This window comes from Physcomitrium patens, chromosome 1 (assembly GCF_059467195.1).
Source record: "Physcomitrium patens ecotype Gransden chromosome 1, ASM5946719v1, whole genome shotgun sequence".
In the NCBI taxonomy this organism is placed as follows: Eukaryota; Viridiplantae; Streptophyta; class Bryopsida; order Funariales; family Funariaceae; genus Physcomitrium; species Physcomitrium patens.
The window spans coordinates 5884375-5904858 of record NC_143410.1 but is presented as its reverse complement, the minus strand read 5'-3'; the positions used below and the strand labels follow the sequence as shown (position 1 = coordinate 5904858).

General features: G+C 33.2%; 3 protein-coding genes across 7 annotated transcripts; all 3 read left to right on the top strand.

The window, feature by feature from the left end:
• Positions 1-8956: 8956 nt before the first annotated feature.
• LOC112280294 (protein BOBBER 1) lies at positions 8957-11884 on the top strand. Its single transcript, XM_024516043.3, has 7 exons — positions 8957-9120; positions 9283-9862; positions 10369-10541; positions 10726-10774; positions 10959-11128; positions 11304-11387; positions 11611-11884. The coding sequence occupies exons 2-7, from the start codon at positions 9289-9291 to the stop codon at positions 11647-11649; spliced, it is 1089 nt and encodes a 362-aa protein (XP_024371811.1). The 5' UTR covers positions 8957-9120; positions 9283-9288; the 3' UTR covers positions 11650-11884.
• A 717-nt stretch (positions 11885-12601) lies between these two features.
• LOC112281282 (uncharacterized) lies at positions 12602-15481 on the top strand. Of its 4 annotated transcripts, XM_024517636.3 has the most exons (9): positions 12606-12801; positions 13131-13242; positions 13464-13607; positions 13769-13881; positions 14065-14157; positions 14259-14361; positions 14659-14733; positions 14860-14955; positions 15308-15481. In XM_024517636.3, the coding sequence occupies exons 2-9, from the start codon at positions 13216-13218 to the stop codon at positions 15374-15376; spliced, it is 720 nt and encodes a 239-aa protein (XP_024373404.1). In that variant the 5' UTR covers positions 12606-12801; positions 13131-13215; the 3' UTR covers positions 15377-15481. The 4 variants fall into 4 exon arrangements, 3 of the variants coding, with proteins under 3 accessions (XP_024373397.2, XP_024373404.1, XP_024373387.1); XM_024517629.3 differs by lacking the exons at positions 13131-13242; positions 14259-14361 and adding an exon at positions 14362-14409 and having other exon boundaries at positions 12602-12801; XM_024517619.3 differs by lacking the exon at positions 13131-13242.
• A 1737-nt stretch (positions 15482-17218) lies between these two features.
• Positions 17219-20033, top strand: LOC112278961 (blue copper protein 1b). 2 transcript variants are annotated; one of them, XM_024512921.3, is made up of 7 exons: positions 17219-17818; positions 17900-18003; positions 18153-18223; positions 18343-18660; positions 18917-19035; positions 19219-19311; positions 19427-20033. In XM_024512921.3, exons 4-7 carry the CDS (start codon positions 18387-18389, stop codon positions 19589-19591), a joined length of 651 nt encoding a protein of 216 aa, XP_024368689.1. In that variant the 5' UTR covers positions 17219-17818; positions 17900-18003; positions 18153-18223; positions 18343-18386; the 3' UTR covers positions 19592-20033. The 2 variants fall into 2 exon arrangements, with proteins under 2 accessions (XP_024368689.1, XP_090104624.1); XM_090248498.1 differs by having other exon boundaries at positions 17271-18003.
• The last annotated feature ends 451 nt before the right edge of the window (positions 20034-20484 follow it).

Here is a 20484-nt window from a genome sequence, read left to right as displayed (position 1 = left end):
TACTATTATCACCAACAATAGTGTGACAAACATTACAAAAGGCATTGATAAAACAACTTTCATAAAAAATCCTCAATAAATCAATTTAAAAAAAATGAGTGTCCATGATTAATCCAATTGCAAAGCCAGAGATAATTATTGTGACATGTTGCACCCTGACAATCTAATTTCAAATATGATATTCACATGTATATTGTTGTCATTGGATAATGATGCAGTTTTTAGTCATTTTGATAATGGATGGATCAAAATAACAGTTTGTGGAGTCAATTTAATATTCTTCTACAAAAAAATTCATTTATTCTATACTATATGTGATTTATTTTTTATTCTATTTTAAAAATAAATATTAAAAATAGTAAAATAATATCGATTAGAATATATCGATTAATAATATTAATAATATCGATTATAAAAAGTGAATTATTAAAATATGTAATTTAGTAAATTCTATATATTTTATTTTGTACTTAGATAATTTAATTACTATTCAAAGATTATTTCTACATATAATAACCATATTATTAGATTTAATGTCTATTTCGATATATATTCTAAGATATTATAATCATCATTTTAAAAACTATATATATATATATATATATATATGGTGTAAAATAAGAGTTAATGTAAATATTATTTTATAAATCTTAAAAACAAAAATATATTACATAATATGGTATTAATTTTTAAAACAAGTAAATAAATGAGTAATAGAATCAAAAGACATTTATGAAATTATAGTTTATTTACATGATAATTAAATTAATATTTAAATAAACATAGTTATTTAGATAATTATAATTATACTTTAATTAGATAGTAAAATTATAACTCATATTTTAAAATTATTATAATATATTTATCTATTATTTATTTAAGCACAATTGTCTATAAAAAAATCTAAAAATTAGTGCTTAAAATTTTATATATACAATACAAATAATATAGATGCAAGTATTCTTAAAATTAGAATAATAAACATAAAGATAAATTATGAAGATGTGTAATTAAAATTTTAGACCAATGACAAGATTACAACCTTTTTATTATATAAAATTAGATATTTACGAAGTATAAGATTTTACTAAACTCTACTTTATGCTTCATTAGGTTGTATATTTAATTTATCAAAATAAAAAAATAAAAAAGATTCTTAATATTTTATTTTATTTATTTATTTATTTTTATGGCATATTCTAGCAGATTTACCTTACAAAATTTTGACCATTGTCAAAAAAAAATTGAAAATAAATTTCAGATTTACACATATATAAATATTTTTTAAATATTAAAATAAAAAATCTAATCTATTATTTTATTAGCTTTGAAGAAATATAATTTAATTATTTAGTTTAATCATTTGGTCCAAATGTGTTTTATGAATTTTTTTATAACTAAAAGATATCAACTAAAAATATAAAATAATAAATATCCGTTGATTAGCATTATTATTTTTAATCCTCACAGACTCATAATGTAAGTTTAATCTTATAGAATAAACGTCTCACAGATTATTTAGAAAAACACATTTATTATAATTATCAAATAGTATATTTAAAAATATTACAGTCATTTATATTATCATTTTTGTAAAAAAATTCTTACTTTTAGTTTTTTGTTACAACATGCCAAATTAATCATGTGTTATAAAAATTGATAAAATTTAATCTTTACCTAATCTATCTTTTTTTTTTAGTATTTTATTTGTGTTATTAATAATACAATAAATCTTAATTAGAATAAATAAGATATAAAGAATATATATTCTAGGTATCAATTTATTTACAATTCAATAGGGAGATTTTATTTTATTTTATTAGATTTCTTCTAAAATAATTTAACAATACAAAATTTTGTTAATTTTTTTTCATAATATTAATTAATATTTTTTAAGTGTCGTTTTGTAGATACTTTACTTTAAAAATTAACCTTATTTTTATTTTTATTTTTATTTTACAGGTGACCTTTTTTTATAAAAACTAAGTATTCATATGTATTTGATTTTATTATAGATTCTTAATTCTTAACAAGGTAGTATTTTCTTTAAAGAATCATTTTTATTAATTTTATTCTTATTTATATCTTAATATTCATATCTTACTATTTTTATTACTAATATTTCAATTAAAATACTCAAGGCCTAATATATGTAGAATGTTTTTTTCTATGTAACAAAAAATATATATTATTAGTTTTAAATTAAATGTATTTAGTAATTATTATTTTTTTTATTAGAATTGACTTCCTATTTTTTTAAGTTTTCATTACTTTTAATGTTTTAGAGATATAAATAATTCATTATTTAATGAGATTTTTGCAAAAATAATTTTGTTTATATATAACTATTTTTTATGAGTCTAGCTTTTATTAAAAATAACATTTTTATTGTATATGGTTTTTTAATATATATTTATTAAAAATAATATATCTCTACTATAAGCATCTTATGAGATAAATTTATGGTTGTGACTTATATTTTTTTTCTTAGTAGAAATAATATACAAAATACCAAATTATTATAAAGGCATTTTTTGAATTTTGTTCTTTGAAAAAATTAAAATTAAAAATATCAAGGTATATACTTACATAAATACACACATACACACACACACACACACACACATATATATATATATATATATATATATATATATATGGAAGAATATTAAAGCAATTTAAACTTTTACTAAAGCAATCCAATTCTATAAAAACCATCATTACAATCATCTATACCCCCTTCATTCTGAGCCATGCTCTCTTTTTTCTTAGCTCTCATTCAAACCTTCTTATTTCTAACTTCCATTGTCTTTGTTTGTAACTTCCATGCCAATACTCCCTCTTCTTGCTCGACCCTCTTTATTTCTAGCTTGATTATTAGCTCTCATTTTAGTTCATTCATTTACAAGGATTCAACCAAGTAATAATATGCATTATTCAAAAAACACAAAATATGTAACTTATCAAGTGTTTTGGATTGGTAATTACACCATTTGTAGGAAGAGTTGTGACAATGTTTGCATTGCTCTTAATTTTATTTAGAATACCCTATTGCAAGATCAACTTCATAATACATTGTTTTAGATGTGATTTTTCCTTTAATTATTGAAAAATTGGATGTCCCATCAAGTTGCATGAAACCAACAAGAATTGAAGCACTAAAAAGTAGCTGCATTATTTAGTTAATGAAACAAAACATTAATAGTCATATTTGTTAAGATTCTCAAAATGACCAAAGATCATGAACATGTAGAATTAATACAACATTAATTATATGACTTCATTATTCATTGAAATAATAAATAAGAAAGCTCTAAAAGCCTCTCTTATTTGTAGCATACTTTCAAATGTCTATATTCATGCATCCCAACATTGTGGAAATAATTGACACCATAAATGATAACTTTATAATATCCAACCTTACCATCTCTCTTACAAGTACTCACGCTATGTCATAGACATATATATTTATTCCAATAGTTATTTATATGATTAAGTAGAAGTAGATAAATAGAGATTAATTTCATAATATCTTCTAAAAAAGCTTCTTAGAAGCTTTATAGATGTAGTTTTGTCTTTACACGTGTTTGTAGTTGATTGATAGGTTAGAAACTTGATCAACAAGTTAACTATGTATCATACATATTGATAGCTTGTGAAACAAGCTTATTATGTGGTACACATATAGATAACTTGCCTTATAAGTTAAGACATGTGTATAGCAAAGTCAACACATGTTGAAGGTCCTATAAAAAATCACCATGTAGCGCTTAGTTAGAGAATATATATAGAGACAAGAATGAAGCCTTTATCACTATTATCAATGCCTTTCTAGTCCTTAGTCTCATTTTAAGACTTTCTAGTCTTTTTGTCTTTGACAATAGCTATTTTAATTTAATATTATATAATTTTTGAGTGTTTTTTAGTCTTTTTGAGTGACATAAGAGTGTATTGACCTTTTAATTTTTTGAGGGTCATGTCTATGACAACTTAACAAAAGTGCTAACTTATTATTTTTATCTTATTTTAGAAGTGAATGAATTATTTACTTCTATTGTTGTATTTTAAAAGTTACAAACTACCCATTTTTAAACAAATAGTTTAATTTTCTAACACTAATTTTTTCCTTAAAGAGATTAGATTTTTTCTCTTTGTGGAAATTTTCATTGGATATTTAAGGTTGCAAATTACCCTCTTCAAATTTAACTTTTTGAATTTGTTTGAGTTGTTTACATGAGAAATGACTATAGATCCTACTCTCAATGGAAGTAAAAATAGATTTGTAACCATTACAGATCTTCATGAGCTTGTCAACACTCTAAGAATAGAAATCTCATATATTTCTAATATGAATCATGGAGGTACTATTCTTATATATATATATATATATATATATATATAGAAGAAGTCCAAAGTTTGTGCAAAGAAGTTGTGTTGTTGAAAGAAGCAAGTAGATTAGTCTCTCAACCAAATTCAAAAAGTCTTGCTTCTATAAGTACAAGAGAGGCAAGGATTAGTATACCCAAGTAGTTTGATAGAACAAGATCAAAATTTCAAAGATTTTTGCAACAAATTTAGGTCTATTTAAGATTACATCTTTTTGAATATCTCAATGGATTTTATTCAAGTAGGTTTCATATGTGAATTTTTATTAGAGAGTACTCTATTTTAGTTTGCATCTTTGATGGAAAAAGATTCATAACTATTTTATGATTTGAATTCATTTTTAGAAGTATTTGTGGCTGCATTTGGAGAAAATGATCAAAAAAGGATAATACAAATTAAGCATATATTGCTATAATAAAGATCATGTTTAGCCACTACATATGTAGTTGAATTCCAAAATCTTGCTTGCAACAAGGATTGGAATGAAAAAGACTTTATCAATCAGTTTTGATATGTGTTAAAAGATATTATTAAAGATTTATTAGTAGCAATGCCAAGAAAAAATTTACTTAAGTAATTTATTACTTAAGCCATTGCATGTGAAAATTGATTCTTTAAAAGATGCTAAAAACAAAGATTTTCTTGGAGAAGTACAAGTCAAGCCATAGCAACACCTTCTAAGTTTTTAGAAGCTTATTTGTTTAAGCTAGAGCTTGTACAAATCGACACAGTACATTTTAAATCTCTTGTTGAGAAAAAAAAGACTTGTTGTTGTCAAGAAGATTTCTGCTTATATTATAGAAAATCCAAGCACAATGCTCAACATTGTCTAAAGAAGTAACATAATCACAAAATGAGGAGCATGGTTTCCAAAGAAGACCATGTATTGAACAACAAGTTTTTCTTGTTATAATAGGAATCGTGCAAATAAAATCTTGCATAATACCTAATAAAAGTCTTTTTCTCTCTTCAAATCCTTCATCTTGTTTCACAATAGAAATTTATTTTAGAATAAAAAAATCACAAAATCTTAGCCTTCTTAGATTCACAAGTTTCAACTTGTTTTATAGACAATTGTTTTTCAGATAATAAGATATATTGTTAATCAAGAAAAATAAATTCATATATGTAGAGATTATAAATGATTTTTTGTTATCTTTTGGAGATATTATTGATTAGATTATTCCTTCAAATGTAGCAATTAAAGTTCATAATAGCGTAATGATATTTAATATAATAAGATCTCCACCCAATCCGATTATTTTAGAATTATCATGCTCAGAAAAGTATAATCTTCAAGTTAATTGAATTTCTAGTAATCTTAATTTTTCTTACGGTTTGATTCAAAAATTTTTTAGTTAAGTAAAAATATATATATCAAATATATCCAAACCTTTACTATTGGATGAATTCTTTTTTATTACTATGACAAAAGAAGGATCATTTTTGCTAAATATGTCACTTCTATTTCTAATGGTAGAAAGACATCAAGTGATATCTTTAGCTAATATTAGGATTTTCAGGATATTTTTTAAAAAAATATATAAATATTCTTCTAAAATATTAATCCTATGATTGTTCAATTGATTTGTAAAAAAGAACTAAACTACCATTTGGACTAATCTATAGCTAATTGGAAAATGAATATATGGAGAAGAATTTGGCTAAAAACTTCATACACCATTCAAAATCTCTAGCATGAGTTCTTATCTTATTTATGAAGAAAAATGATAGATCTCTATAGATGTGCATAGGCTATTGGAGACACAATAAGATCACCATTAAGAATAGACATCAAGACTTCTTGATCAACTCAATCAAATAAAGATCTATATAAAAATAGATTAATAAAAAGCATACAACTTGTTCTATATCAAAGAAAGAAATGAATAAAAGATTGCTTTCTAAACTAGATATGGACATTTCAAATATAATGTCATATATTTTGGATTTACAAATGCACCAATTACTTTTTAACATATCATAAATGATTCTTTTTGTGAGTTTCTTGATGATTTTGTTATTTGTTATTTAAACAATATTCTAATCTACTCTTAAAATATAGAAGAACATGTATTTTATAAACATTACTTATTTCAAAACAACCATGGTCTTTTATTTCCATGAATTTTATCATAGATCTTTTAGTCTTAGGTTCATATGATTCTATATTCATAATAGTAGATTATTTTACCAAAATGGCATATTTTGTATTATGTGTAAAATCTATCACAAGTAAAGAAACGACTAAGTTTTTTCTTGACAATATCTATCACTATTATGCATTGTCCAAAGATATTATATTAGATAGAAGGATTCAATTTGTATTAAGATTTTAGATAATTCTTTTCAAGATTATAAAGATAAATATAAAGCTCTCTTTGACTTTTGATCATCAAATTGATGGACAAATAAAAATAATGAATCAAGTTTTGGAGAAGTATTTAAGGTTTACCATCAACTATTATGAAGATGATTGGACAATTCTTTTGCCATTGGTAAAATTTGTATAAAATAATTTGATATATTTTTCTACTCAATAAACATCTTTCTTTATCAATTGTGGTTATCATCTATTTCTTAATACATTTGACTTTTCAAAAGTTCATAATTGTATAACAAAAGATTTGACTAATTTTTTATTAGAGCTATATACAATTATGAAGACATAATTAAAGGGAGTTCAAGATCGACTAAAGATGAATGGAGATGCTTATTACAAGAAACAACTACAATCCAATGTAGTGAAAAGATATTATTACTTTGTTGTAATATCAAGACTACTCGTCTTTGTAACGAGTTAGGCTATAATATGCTTATACCTTTTCTTATATGTGAACAAGTCAATCTTGTTGCTTATTGATTACATCTACTAAAGTATATGAAGATCTATTCTATATTCCACATGTCTCTTTTTGAGCCATATTAGACAATGAATATCTCGAAAAGAAGACAAATGCCACATCCTCCTATAAAAGTAGATAATAAGCAAGAATTTGAAGTAGAAGAAGTCTTAGATTTAAAGCATCATGAAAATAGATTGGAATATCTTATTCATTAGTGCAAATATGATATTAGTAAAATTACATAGAAGCCAACATAGAATCTAGCAAATACAATAAAGAAAGTTGAGACTTTTTATCAATGACATCCATTAAAATCAAGATGAAGAAAAGTAAGATCTATGAAAAATAATGATCTCTCTTTATAGAACTTATCTCTAGAAGGTGAGATAATGTCACAAACATACACATTTATTCTAATAGTTACTTATATGATTAAGTAGAAATAGATAAATATAGATTAATTTCATAATATCTTCTTGAAAAGCTTCCTAGAAGCTTCATAGATGCAATTTGACTTCACATGTGTTTGTAATTGATTTGTAGATTAGAAATTTGGTCAACAAATTAACTACGTATCATACATGTTGGTAGTTTGTAGAAGAAACTAACTATGTGGTGCTTATATAGATAACTTGCCTTGCAAGTTAAGACATATGTCTAAAAAAGTCAACACATGTTGGAGATCCTATAGAAGATCGCCATATAACTCCTAGTTAGAAAGCATATATGGAAGCAAGAGTGAAGCTTTCTTTATTCTTATCAATGCATTTTTAATCTGTAGTCTTATTTCAAGACTTTTTAGTCTTCTTGTCTTTGGCAATAGCCATTATAATTTAATACTCTATAATCTTTGAGTAGTTTTTTAGTCTTTTTGAGTGACATAAGAGTGTATTATCCTTTTAGTTCTTTGAGAGACATGTTCTTAAGACACTATTATGATTACTTGCTACTATGTAAGATATGTGGTGGTGATCATCCCTAAAAGACCTTTGGTAATTGAGCCATATATACTTCCGATATAATTTATAACTATAATACAAGAAGAGTATTGGTAAAGCCAAAAATAGCTTTAATCTTATCATTATATATACTAATTAATAAAATACTTAAATAGAACATTTCTAAAAACCATAAAGATGTCAAAAAAATATTAAATTTAAAAGATATATCCATAATATCTTTTAGATCCACAAATCTTCTAAGAGAAGTTTCTATTATTACATGCTATATAAAATAATTCTTATAAATTCATTATGTATATAAAAAAATTATTAAAATATTATATAAATAATATTTTATATGTAATCCACGTTTATTTATTTCTAATTATTTCTATAAAATTGAATAATATTATTAAATAGATTTTATTATTTGATTATTTATCATTTTTATCAATATAAACTACTTGACATTTAAGAATTAAAATAATAATTATAATTACATTAATAGAATGAAAACTAACATCTACAAAAATCCGATTTGATTTCAACCTTCACAATTGCTGCTGAGCCCTTTTGATTCATTTATTTCCGTTTTTTTTTTTCTTTTTTTCTTTTTTTATGTTGTGCCTCGCCCTTTTTGTTTCCATCTCCCCTCATTTAAACTTTAAAGATTTGACTACTTTTACTATTAGGAGAATGTAGCCCGCCACAGACGGCAGTAACGCCGCCTTCAGTATTTGCATCCGCATGCTCCTCCGACCCCTCGATATTTCTAGAGCGCATATTCCACCCCTCCACTACCCCCCGCCGGATTTCGAAGCGCTGCTATCGATTCAATAACCATTTCACTCAACACCACTGTCGCCTCAATCGAAGCGAGTTTCCACCTTCTTCGGCTTTCGCTGATTGCTACGACATTTCTCTTGTTCGATTTGGTTGTGTTTTGAGTAAGTTTCGCAGCTGTCCACCTTCATCTTCATCTTTCAAATCATCGACGTTCAGGGTTCCTGTGTCGACCGCAGTGCTTGAGATAAGTCTGCGTCGATTGTGGGAGTTAGGTTTGTGTGCTTTTTTAATGCTGATTTTTGTGGGTTTGGGAACGGGTTTAGGTGAGTATGGCTGTGATTTCCGAGTACGAGGAGGAGGAGCCGGTGCAGACCTCGTCGCCGCAGGCGCCAGCTGAGGTGAAAGAAATCAATCTCACGCCGGGGACTGCTACGCCTCCCGCGGACACGCCCGTGGGGGATTATGAGCTCAGCAAGCGGCATGATGTGGTGTTGAGTACCTTGCTGCACGAGCACAATCAGCAGCCGCTGGGACTGCTCACCACCGTGATCGATTACTTATTCAGGGAGACGGACCTCGCCCAGCAAGATGGAGTAGAATCTAGGGTTTCTGAGATTTTGTCCGCGGCGAAGAAGAGGAAGAGTGAGTGTGATCTAGAGGATGCTGCTGCGAGAGAAAAGATTGCTAAGGTCGAGGCGAGCGTGAAACAATCGCCCAAGGAAGTGGTCGTAGACCTCAACCTAGCGCCGGAAGTTGAAGACGTGGAAGAGGTGAACATAACATCGTCGCCTGTGACTGAGGCTGAGGTTGAGGATGAGCCTGAAGCTGCCGATGCAAGTGCGACGGAGAATATTGTTTCCGGAGTTGACGATTATGATGAAAAAATCGATGGGAAGGGTTTGAGTAAGTTTTTTCTTCTTGACATTTCTGTCGGCCTGAGATGTGACACTTTTGGGTGATTGAAAGCCTGTAGAGCTCGTTGTTCGATGAGCTCATACGCATCCGTCTCCCTCTTCAGTGCCATTTATCAAAGGGTGTACATGTAGAGCTTGCACTGGATGGTCATCGCATATACAAGACTATACTGCAAATGCCTTTTGATTGTAGTCACTGCAATAGCTTAATAGGATATCTGGGAGCATTCGGTCAGTCACAGTACATCAGAGGATCCGGAACTGAAGGTCACGGACTCGCATGTTTTGCTTCAAAGTCGTAATTCAAATTCAGTCTGCTAGGCGATGTGTCGAATTCAGAGGTGTAGCTCATAGATTAAGTATGGGTTCGTCGTTTTCAGACAGATCTTTTATTGCAGGGTGGATACGAAAGAATTAGGGTTGCGTAGGGTTGGAAAGTCGACTTCGTGGCATTATTGGTCACCCATTTTCTTACGTTTTTACTATCGATTGCAGAACCTAATGCTGGAAACGGGTTTGATCACGAAAAGTATTCTTGGACGCAAACTCTTCAAGAGGTTACTGTTCAAATTAAAATTCCAGGAGGAACTAAGTCGAGGATGGTGGCATGTGATATCAAGAGTAAAAGCATGAAAGCTGGTCTCAAGGGCCAGCCTCCAATTTTAGCGGTGCGTATGTAGACTTTTTGATGGGGTATATTTATGCCTCTGTACTGCTCACTTAATGTATTTGGCTGTCGTGTAGGACGTGCTTGTTGGTTTCCTCTTTACTTCCTGGTTTCGAATATGCTTCTGGATTTGTTGTTTACGGGTTTTAAAGAAGAAAGCTTACACGGTGCTTTCTATTTTGCAGGGCGAATTCTATAATCCAGTGAAGGCCGATGACTGTTTTTGGAGTTTAGGTACTCATTTGTACGGTTGCTTGAGTTATTTTATTTCTAGAACTGAGGGCGACTTAGAGGTTTTTTTAATTGGTGCTTTTGACTGAAGTCAAATGCGCTAAATTTACTACTTCTGAGGTTCAGTATAGGGACATACAGCGAATTTGAACTTGTGCTTACTAGTGAACATTATTGTTCGATGCAGAGGACAATGGTTCAACACTTTCTATTTTGCTGACAAAGCACAACCAAATGGAGTGGTGGAAAAGTGTGCTGAAAGGTGAACCTGAAATCAACACGCAGAAAGTAGAACCTGCGAACAGCAAATTAGAGGATTTGGATCCTGAGACCCGCCAGACAGTCGAAAAGATGATGGTAAGTACAGTGGATACATGACGATTCCTATGTTATTTTCGAGGTTTGTCCTCGTGACTTTGATTGCTAAGAACTATTTGTGTTATATATTTCTAACTGAGTTACCTTGAGCAAGTATAGTTGGGAGTATTGACGCCTGCTCTCGTACTCACGAAATGTTCTATTTTTGAATCAGTATGACCAACGTCAGAAGGCTATGAATTTACCCACGAGTGACGAACAAAACAAAGCCGACATCCTGAAGAAATTTATGGCTCAGGTAAAGGTTTTGACTATGAGCTATCTCTGGATGTTAATGGTTTTGTATCTGAGTTTCTCCAGGTCTGAACAATATGATATATTATTTTGGATAAATCAGATCCTTTCAAGGGGACTCACTTCCTAGGAAATTTCTAAGAAATCAATACCTAGCTGTTGCCTTACCCTTGTTGCTACCAGAGCACTATCTTAGGTTTACATGTGTCTCTGGCTTATGAAAACAGCATCCTGAGATGGACTTCTCCAAGGCGAAAATATGTTGATCTTTGGAAGGACAACGGCAGCAATTGGAGTTTTAAGTGAACATGAAATCCGTTCCAATACAGGAGGCCGAGAATACAGTCTTTAATGTAGGCAAACACGAACCATATCAGTGGCGTTTTTTAATAGAGCACAGTTGCAGGTTTTATTGTACAGGAAACAAACGGACGGAAACAGATGATTCGTGTTATAATAAACCTGCATGTGGATGCTGCACACTGCATGTGCTTTTGAAAACGACTTGTAATTCTGAGTGTCGAGTTTTGGGTGTGTTTTGCCATCCTTAATGATGTGTTTCTACATTCCTAAACTTTTGCAGAATTTCATACTTGAAATTTTGGTATATTATGCGCGGACCACTTGCTTGTAATTTGTACCTTAATTTATTTCTTACGACTTTTCAATTTGCATGGAAGAAAAATCTAAGGCCATCATCAGGCTTTACAACCTGGGATTGAATGATTACCTGAAACAAATTCTAATGCCTGGTTTCTAAGACAAAGGTCTTCCCTTGAATTCGTACAAGCTTTTAACAATCCATAACCTTTCAACTGAGATTGCATTCAACTCTTCACATGTTACCTTCACCAGTGATGTTACCAAAATTTTCCTCAAACAACCAACTCTTAAACTATGTGATTTAGTAAAACAGATTGTTTCTATCAAGAATCTTACTGTAATAGGGTATTTCTGATGTCACCACAACTCGCCACCTACTCAATATACATATATATATATATATATATATATATATATATTTTAACAGATATAGAAAAAATAACATAAATTTTAATAAAAATATATATACTAGCAACTAGAGTGTCAATTATAGTTCAGTAGAAACGTTGCCGGATCTAGAGATCATCAATTGAAATTTCCAAAAAAATTCACAAAAAGGTTTTTCTAATCGATCTCCATGGCCCTATGGGCTTTATTCATTCCACATCGGACTCGGCATGCTTCTTCTTCTTCGTCGTCTTCGTCTCTTTGCTTTCCTTTGCTTTTTGTGCTGCTGTACGTTGGAGCTCGTTGCCATGGGTGTGCCAGGGACTTCACATTCTTGCGGTGATGGTGCTCTCCCACCTACCAATTTAGCCTACTTCGATGACATGAGGAAGCTCCACTCCAATGCCATTGTGGCTGGCGTCATCACGGTGAGGAACAATAAGGTTTTTGCATGTTGTGGGTTTCGGTTATGACACTTTGCTTCAATTGTACACAACGGGTTTTGATTGTGACCTGATGAGCAACTGTAGGTGACGATTCAGTTATGATTTTTTTAAAGGTTTCTGCTGCTCTTTCGCAGCATGTGAAGAACTTGGGTCTCGCACTCCCTGTTGTGCTAGACGGATCGGAAAAAAGCGTTAGTTTCTGTGATGTAGATTATTGTGAATGGTTGTTGGGACTGCCTGCATTGCGGTTGCATTGCGACGCTCCTTATCGTGGGAGTTTTCAATTGCAGTTTGATCGTTGTTTCGTGCAGTGTTACCTTTAAGTCTTGTTGAAGAAATTGTTGCCACAGTGACGGGGTTTGGTGGCGCATCTTCTTTACTAGAACGTCACTAGCCATGGCGGGTGTCATTTATGTCACTTGGGTAGTATTATTTCTCATCTTCGCACCTTTTCTTGATTTGGCGGGTTTTGCATCTTTGTGTGTGATAAATGATATCTGGTACTTGCACGGGTGATGATGAAGGGCCAGATCCATGCGGCATGCTGTTGTTGTTTTGGGTTGTGTTTATATCAAAACCCTTCTAATTTGTTGACATTTTTATTTTTATTTTTTTCCTTCTTTGGTTTGTGTTCTTTAAGATAGGAAGGAGAGCGGCTGGCAGTTGTGCTAGACCAGACCATTTTACATCCTCAGGGAGGAGGCCAACCATTCGACACGGGCTCTATTGAAGCTGTAGATGGAACGATCAAGTTCTGTGTCACCGATGTTCGTACAAAGTCTGGTGTGGTAAGCTCTAAAGTTCTCGATCACAGTTTGATTCACAAGTCACTTGAAGAGTTCTTAGGGACATTCTTCCGAAACCGTAACTTCACGTGTGAGGTTCAAGAGCATGTCTGAACTTCCGTCTTTGTACTTGTCTGATCACTCAGTTGGCTTTACATCCACAGGTATATCACTATGGAAATTACCATGAGAACAGGGTGATGGAGGCAACCGGCTTCGAGCCTGGACACGAAGTTAAAATTTCTGTAGACGGCGCTCGACGTACACTTAATTCCAGGTTTGTTGACATACCCAATTCTTTGCAAGCAACAGTAAATATCCTTCTGATATTTTTGGTTGATGAAACAATTTCGTAGAATTTTGCTGTCAATCTACCCGTCAGAACGGCGATTCTGTTTTTTGAAGAATTTCCCAGAATGTCTCGTTGATCAGGGTAGTCGGTTATTCTGAAGAGGAACAGGCTACATTCTGCTGGTCATCTCCTGGATGCGTGCATGAGCAATATTGGACTTGGTTCACTGGAGCCTGGAAAGGGCTATCATTTTCCTGATGGGTATGTTTCTTTGCTTCTGCAGTGATTGATTTCTCACTTAAAGAAATCTTGCATTTTCTGGTTATGGTCTAGTGTCTCGATGACGTGAACTTTCTGTGCAGCCCTTTTGTAGAGTACAAGGGAACTATTCCATCTTCAGATTTAGAAAACAAGCGAGATGCTTTAGAATCCGAAGCTAATCATCTGATCGCGTTGGGCGGCCAGGTATGTACGACTTGAAGGCTCCAAATCTATTACACCATGCTCTATTTGGTAAATATTTTGCTTCAGTAACGTTCTAGGATTAATGAAGCTGTTTTTTTGTGTGCTCTTCAGTTGTGTCTCTTTATGAACTGTTTTCTTGACGTTTCAACAACTTGCTTTTCGAAATCCTCTTTTACCGTTGCATACTTCATTGGTTTCAGAAGCGTATTGTTATGGAACGTCTGAAGAATGCCCGCTTGTCTGAGCACTTCTTTTAATCTTATTCTAATGGAAGCTACATGTGGCAAGTCTCTGCAGGTACGAGCAACAGTCGCATCCTATTCGGAAGCTGCAGCTTTGTGTGGTGGAAGATTGCCCGACTATATTGCCAAGGTTGTCAGCAGGATTAGCTCTGTCTCTTACCGGGAATGTTGTTGAGTATATCAGTTTTCAAATGTTGATATAATATTTAGCTGACGATAATGTTGATCTGCTGATTCAAAAGTTCACATGGTGCAGGAAAGCTGTCCAAGGATTATTTGCTTGGGTGAAAACCTGGGGTGCCCCTGTGGAGGAACTCATGTTCTTGCCATCTCTGAAATTGGAGAAATCAAGGTAGGTGAATCTCGTCATGTCGTTAATATTCTACACCCACGTTGTGAAATTTGTAGTCCTCTGACAGGAATGTTATTCAAGATTGTAAAAGTAATTCCCGATTTCTTGAATATGTTAGTTGCTGTAGCGAAATTATGCAGCCATATCAGCTAGGTCTGAGCCATTCCGATTTGATTATTATATATCTGAACATTGTTTCATTGTGAGTGCTCAGTCTCAATATTTCATTTGTAGGCAAAGCTTCTGGATCAAGTGACCAAAAATCTCATCTTTGTAAATGAAACACTACCGCATAGTTTTCTGTTTGGTCACAGGACTCTGACTTTTTATGATATACTGATTTTTTATGCAGGTCTCCCAAATTCGTGTGAGAAAAGGAGTCACCAAGGTGTACTACAATCTGCCAAAAAGTGAGGCATAAGTTTCAATGCAAGTAGACTTCATTGCATTGATTGAATCATATATTCTTCATTTGGGTGGTCTCCTATAAAAACAATAATGAAAGTTCAAATCTCTCAAAAGATAATATATATACAAGTATTGGTTCTTCTCTTCTCACTACTTAGGTTGAATAAAATTAAAACTTATATTATATAAAATTAGAAGATTCGTTTGAATAAGCTACAATCTAAATTCTATATTCTAATGTAAAAAGAACAGACTTTGTTGTTGCAAGAGAACCTTAGAATTTGATAGGAATTTGTTAAATGATGCATGCTATTTAAATTTATAATCTAAATTAGGCTATGTAAATGAGTTGAATAAGGTTCATTTATTTTTATTTATTGTTCTTTATACTGATAAAACTCATGGTTTATATCGAATTTCTTCTACATAATTAAAACATTCATTACATATTATAAAGTATATTTGATAAATTAAATAAGTTATAGAGCTTGATATATTATGAAGCTTAAAAAAGAGGATTTTAAGATTAAATAACAATTACAAGCTATTATCTTAAATCTATTGACCAAAAGAGATTAAAATATAATTAAATATTATTTTTAAAAATAAAAAATTATCAACAAGAAAGTGAGATTAGGATTTGAAGATAGATAGATAGAATATATATATATATATATAATATTTTTTTAGTCATTGAAGAATATATTATTAGCAATTATAGAGTTAAAGAACACAAAAAGGTGCACTAAGAAATCAAATAAGGTTAAAAAACATATATAAAGAATTCTATTGAACATTGTATGTCAAGTCTAATCTTTTGATGGTTTTTATAAAGATAACTACTTCTATACTATGAAAATTAATAAGTAAAATATTGAAAGAAAAATACAATACTTACTACACTATTTTAAATACATGAGTTTAATATTGCTATATAAAAATATGACAATAAAAAAAATCTTAAAACAGTAAAATTAGAATTTTTATTGAACTATTTTGCACAAAATAAAATAAAGGTTATCACCTATCTTTAGAAAATAGTTTCATCCAAATCATAGTTAATTTTCTTTTAAAAAGGTTTATCTTAAATAACATCCTATTTATACAAGAAAAAATTAACCAAGTGAAAAATCCTATCAATAAATTTATTCTTGAAACTTAATTTCTTGAAATCATATAATAAATTTTGTAAAAATAATTATAATTCTCAAAATAATTAATGAAGGGGGGCCGTTAGCCATGGCCCCCGCTCCTCTGCCCCCCTGCCCACCAGTGTAGATGGATGCAACCATCCATCCACAACACATACATCCATCCACAACCACCCATCCACCGTACATCCAACATCGATTCATTCATCCACCAGGTCCAACGGCAGCGGCGGATTCTCGGCGAAGATCCAATATTGCGGAGATGAAGAACATAAGAGAGGAATGGTGATGGGGTGAGCACCCAGAACAACTTCTCAGCAGTGCTGAGAAGCAATCAATCAATCATTGAGAGAGTGGAAAACACCTCAAAATCCCAAGGAACACAACACAACACAAACACACAAATAGAAACCACCACTAGGGGTTTGGGGAGAAGACGAGGTCCAACAGGAAAGCAGCAGGGAAGGGAAAATTATAAGATGTGGGTGGGGTGGGATTGGGGTTCCAGGCATGAGAGAGAGGATAATAATAACAATAATAATAAAGCATCTGACGCCAACACTGACTCGCCCAGGGAAGACCCTCTAACCAGTGGAGGAGGAGGGAGGAGAACTAGTCAAGTGCCGTTTCTAGAACGAGAACCTTGCCCCCTCGCTTTGCTGATATTAACCGATCACTGTGTGCCTCCGCATGTTGCTAGCCATTGTGGAGAGGTGTAAAGCATCCCCCCATTGGCACAAGAATAGGAATGAGAATAATGATGTATAGCTGTTTTATTTCTAGAAAAGTATGGTAGTACCGATTTCCACCCCTCTCAGTATTTGGTATAGTTGCGGTCCTCCGCGGATCCCGACTGGTCCAGCGCTGGTAGGAACCGCTTTTGGAGTTGAATCGGAGATTCCCCATGTTTGTCGCGGACTGTGCGCTCTTGGACTTTCAGGGGAGGGGGCTAATGGCACTGTCTCAAGACTTTTTGTACTCGTAGACTGTCCTCTGAGAATGTCTTACTTCGTTCTCTGCATATGTAGTTGTGATTAAACTCATGCGGCGCGTGTGGGATTGCTACATCGCCAGAGTAAATGATTTGACGAGGGTGCTTAGTGATAGGGAAATTCGGTTTAGAAAATTTGATGGTTTATCTGAGGTGTTGAAGTAACGCACAGGTTTTTACATAACGCTGTTGAGCTTTGAGACGCTCATCAGTCTCTGGCTACACGTTCCCATTCAATTCTGCTCTGACGGTTGCCACGATCTCTTCCGTTTTCATGATTTCGTCTGCCGCAAGCCGAGCAGATCATTTGTTGGTATAGCTCATTTATGGACCTTACTATCACTCATTTGTATCGGTATTCGTGTGTATGATCGTTACTGATATCGACGTGTAGCATTCAAAGCTAGAACACAAGGAATGAGGTGAAGATCGGGAGCACAGACTTCTGCAGGACTGGGAAGCATTAGAAGTAGTATCCGTGTGCGGAACTCTGCAAAGGTGATCAATAAATAATACCGAATCTAGTCTCTTCTATTCTTGGACAAGTTTTTGTTGGTTATGATCTAACCCATAGTAGCCTGCATCGCTACAGCCGTAACCTTGTTGGAAAGCATTCTCACTCAGTGTGTTTTTGCGTGTACTTGCAGATAATCCGATAGAATCCTCGACAAAGAGCTCGCAGCGACGCTGACGAGATTCATTTCGCCAGATCGTGCGGGTATGCAATGACCTGTAAATCCGTTAGGCTTCACTCATAAAGCTCTTCAGATTTCTTTTCCCTGAGGTTTTTGCAGCACTTTGGATTAATATTGTCTCTCTGATTTGCATTTGAACCAGGCGTAATTTTCTTTAAACAGCGAAGAGCGCAACGCATTCAGAGAATGACCTCTAGAGTAGACATGCTTTTGAGGTCATGGAGCTGGTCACGTGCTCCCGCTCTGTTCAAGGTAGTTCTGCTACTAGCGATAAGCGTAGAAACAGGACTCATTCACAATGTTCAAGGCAAAAATTACACCGTAGGGGCCGATTATGTGAATGTCGTAGGCAACGCTAGTTGGACGAACACAATTAACGGATTGTCGCAACCTGCTGCTCTGGAGGCCGCTTATCAGAAGTGGGCCGATTCGGTGAATTTTACAGTGGGCGACACAATAAGTGAGATTCTTGTGCACCAATGATACATTTCGATTTTCAGAATTTATAAAATGTTGTACTTTTAAGAGCTTCTAGAATCCACGCTGAGTTAGGGTTAGGAGCATTTTCAAAGCCGCTAATTGCTACTGCCTCACCCAAGGCCATTTCAGCGCTCAAGCAGAGCTGCCATTTTGACCCAACAATTGATGATGCTTTAAACTGCGAGTTTCAATGCACGATTGATTTCTTACCGTAGTGTTGTGCTCGTGACGTCCAGATTTTGACTACGAGAGAGGACAACACACTGTGTACCTCGTCGATACCAAGTCAGCTTACACGAGCTGCGCTCTCACTGCCGGTTCAGGACAAACCCTCCCGTATGGAACCCCGACAACTGTAAGAAACCCTTTATTGTCAACCTTTTGTCCACCTCAGGGACGTATGGGGCCGCTGAACTGAGTCCATACTTCCATCAGAGGCTACTCATGTTATTGATGTTGAATGAAGGCTCTGATTTACACAACTCTGTTATTTAAGCCTCTTGGCGCTGAGTTGCTTGTGGAATGGTTTGTTGAACAGTACACCATCAAAGACACCGACGTCGTACTGTACTTCACCTGCACCGTTTCTGGGCATTGTCGGGCAGGACAGAAAGTGAAGATCGTACCATTTGTAAGCCCTTTCCCATTTCAACTCCGCCTCCTCTTTATAGGACTGAAACGATCCAGGACAAGGATCGACGTGAGTTCATACATTGTTCACTAATGTTGGCTTGTTGTGGGATCAGGGAGTCACAGTCTCTCCCACCCCAGCTCCTCTACCACCTAATAACGTTCCGGATTCGGCTCACGCATCCAGCCCAAGCATGGGGACGATTGCAATGCTCCTCCTCGTGCTTCTTTCCATATTTCAAGCTCAAAGCTACGGTAGCAAGTCGCCTGTAACTTTGTAAAACACGACCTAGCGAAATCTGCAGGCATTCATCCTTGTAGATCACGGTGAGGTGGCGAGGTTGGAGAATCGAGCGATGCGTAATTGCTGTCGGTGGCTAAACAGCAACAAAGGCCTCCGGTGAAACAACAAAAAACTGATCGCTATAGATCCATTCTTCCTTCCAAGCTCGTGTACAGAAATGGTGATGGGCATGATGGAGCTACGATACACATTTTGCACCGTTTTTCTGTGGAATTCACAAAGCTATTTGAAGTACTTCAGAGACTGAAACCAGGTTTTGCAGAGAGTCTTGAATTCGAAGGCCACCGACGCTTATATGAAGTAGGTTCGGCGGAGCTTTCTAGGATGGAGTTTCAAATTTGTTGAGCTCCAATTTATGACTTTGTTGAGCATTTTTTCTCGCAATTGCGATGAGTGGGCACGCCTGATTTGCGACAAAAGTTTGCACTTTGGTATGACTTATTTTTGGAAATCGTTTGAAAGTATCTGAAACAAGTATTTACATTGTGAATGATGGTGAAAATAACTAGACAAAGGACACCTGTAATCTTATTGTTTTTTACGGTCTTGCTTTTTTTTTTCTACTATTTTCTTTTTTGCATGTACATGTAAGCAGATGTTCTGAAAAACCATATTCTGTTTTTCAAATTTAAACAATTCTATTGACACATTTTAATCACTTCTTAATTTTTAAAATATTAGATTTTTTTTACAAGTCAAGATAATATAGTAATTTTAAGAGTGTAAACTATCCACCTAATTCATATATATATATATATATATATATAGTGTGTCACTTTAGACATATATATTTCATAGTTTTATAAATTTTAAATAAACTCACCTATAGAAAAACGATTTTAGTAAGCTCCATGTTTGTAAATAATAACT